General features: G+C 49.5%; 1 protein-coding gene across 1 annotated transcript; it reads left to right on the forward strand.

Moving 5' to 3' along the window:
• Window positions 1-166: 166 nt before the first annotated feature.
• On the forward strand, window positions 167-649 carry Pmar_PMAR017210 (hypothetical protein; the record flags this gene model as incomplete). The annotated part of the gene is made up of 1 exon (XM_002782628.1): window positions 167-649. The coding sequence occupies one exon, from the start codon at window positions 167-169 to the stop codon at window positions 647-649; it is 483 nt and encodes a 160-aa protein (XP_002782674.1).
• Between the last annotated feature and the right edge of the window lie 417 nt (window positions 650-1,066).

The following is a 1,066-nucleotide window of genomic DNA, read 5'->3' on the forward strand; positions in this document are numbered from 1 at the left end:
AATATGGAAGCTTATGCCGCTGAGGACTTACTTCTTGAAGTCCTTCAATCGAGGATCGGCTATCACTGGTTGTATCCGCCCAGGTCGTCGTGGACGTAGACCCCTACCATACCCCGCCTAGGGTCCTGATATCCCGTTCACGGAGTTTTTTGCGGAAATAAGAGGAATGCAGTCCGGTACGAAGCTATCCGAGTCGGCAAAAGCACTGGCAGCTGCTATTCGGGACGTTGAGGGTGAGCACGAAGGAGAATGGACAGCTGTTACTATCTCTCGAGGAACCGCAAACAGAATTAACAAACAACATATAGGTGCTATACCTGGGAATCCGGTCACGTTCAACGCCGGGATTAGCGACCATAGACCACCGGCCGAAGACGAAGATATTGGTGTGATTGGCATTCCACTCGTCGTCAAGCTGAAGTTGGGATGCCGAATAGTATTCACGAAGAACTGCCGAGGTGCTTACTGTAACGGTGACCTTGGTCTAGTCACTGAGATGCTGAATGTCGAGGGTGTAAAACAAGTCGATTATGGCGCCTTCGACGAAGCCTGCGAGCTATCAAGTGTCCCAGTGATACGAGTTAAGCTCGACCGTACCGGACAAGAGATAACTGTAGAGCCGGTCACCCAGACCGTGACCAATTATTAATTGGTTTCGCCTTTTGTAGTGCAGCCTTTTGTAGGGAGCCGTCGGCTCCCTCCTGTACAAAAGGCGAAACTTGCCTGTGGAGTTAGGGGCAGCTCTGACATGCCATAAACTGCTGGGATCGACGCTCAAGTACATTGTTATTGATCTGTCGAAGGATGACGAATATAAGAGCCCACACACAGTGCACATCGATATTGAACGCAGGCTGCGTGAGCCTTGGCTTTTTGGCGTTCTATATACGATGTTCACGCGTATTGGAAGCTCAAATCAAGTATACACTAAATGGGTAGGCACAGAGCGGCTCACTAAAAAGCTCGTGTTCTCTCCATCGGCTAAGAAGTTCGATGAGTTCTGTCGCGAGCATGACAGACTGAATGTTCTGCACGATCGACAGTTTCATCGATGAAATTCATCATG

Source organism: Perkinsus marinus, assembly GCF_000006405.1.
Source record: "Perkinsus marinus ATCC 50983 genomic scaffold scf_1104296938760, whole genome shotgun sequence".
Lineage (NCBI taxonomy): Eukaryota > Perkinsozoa > Perkinsida > Perkinsidae > Perkinsus > Perkinsus marinus.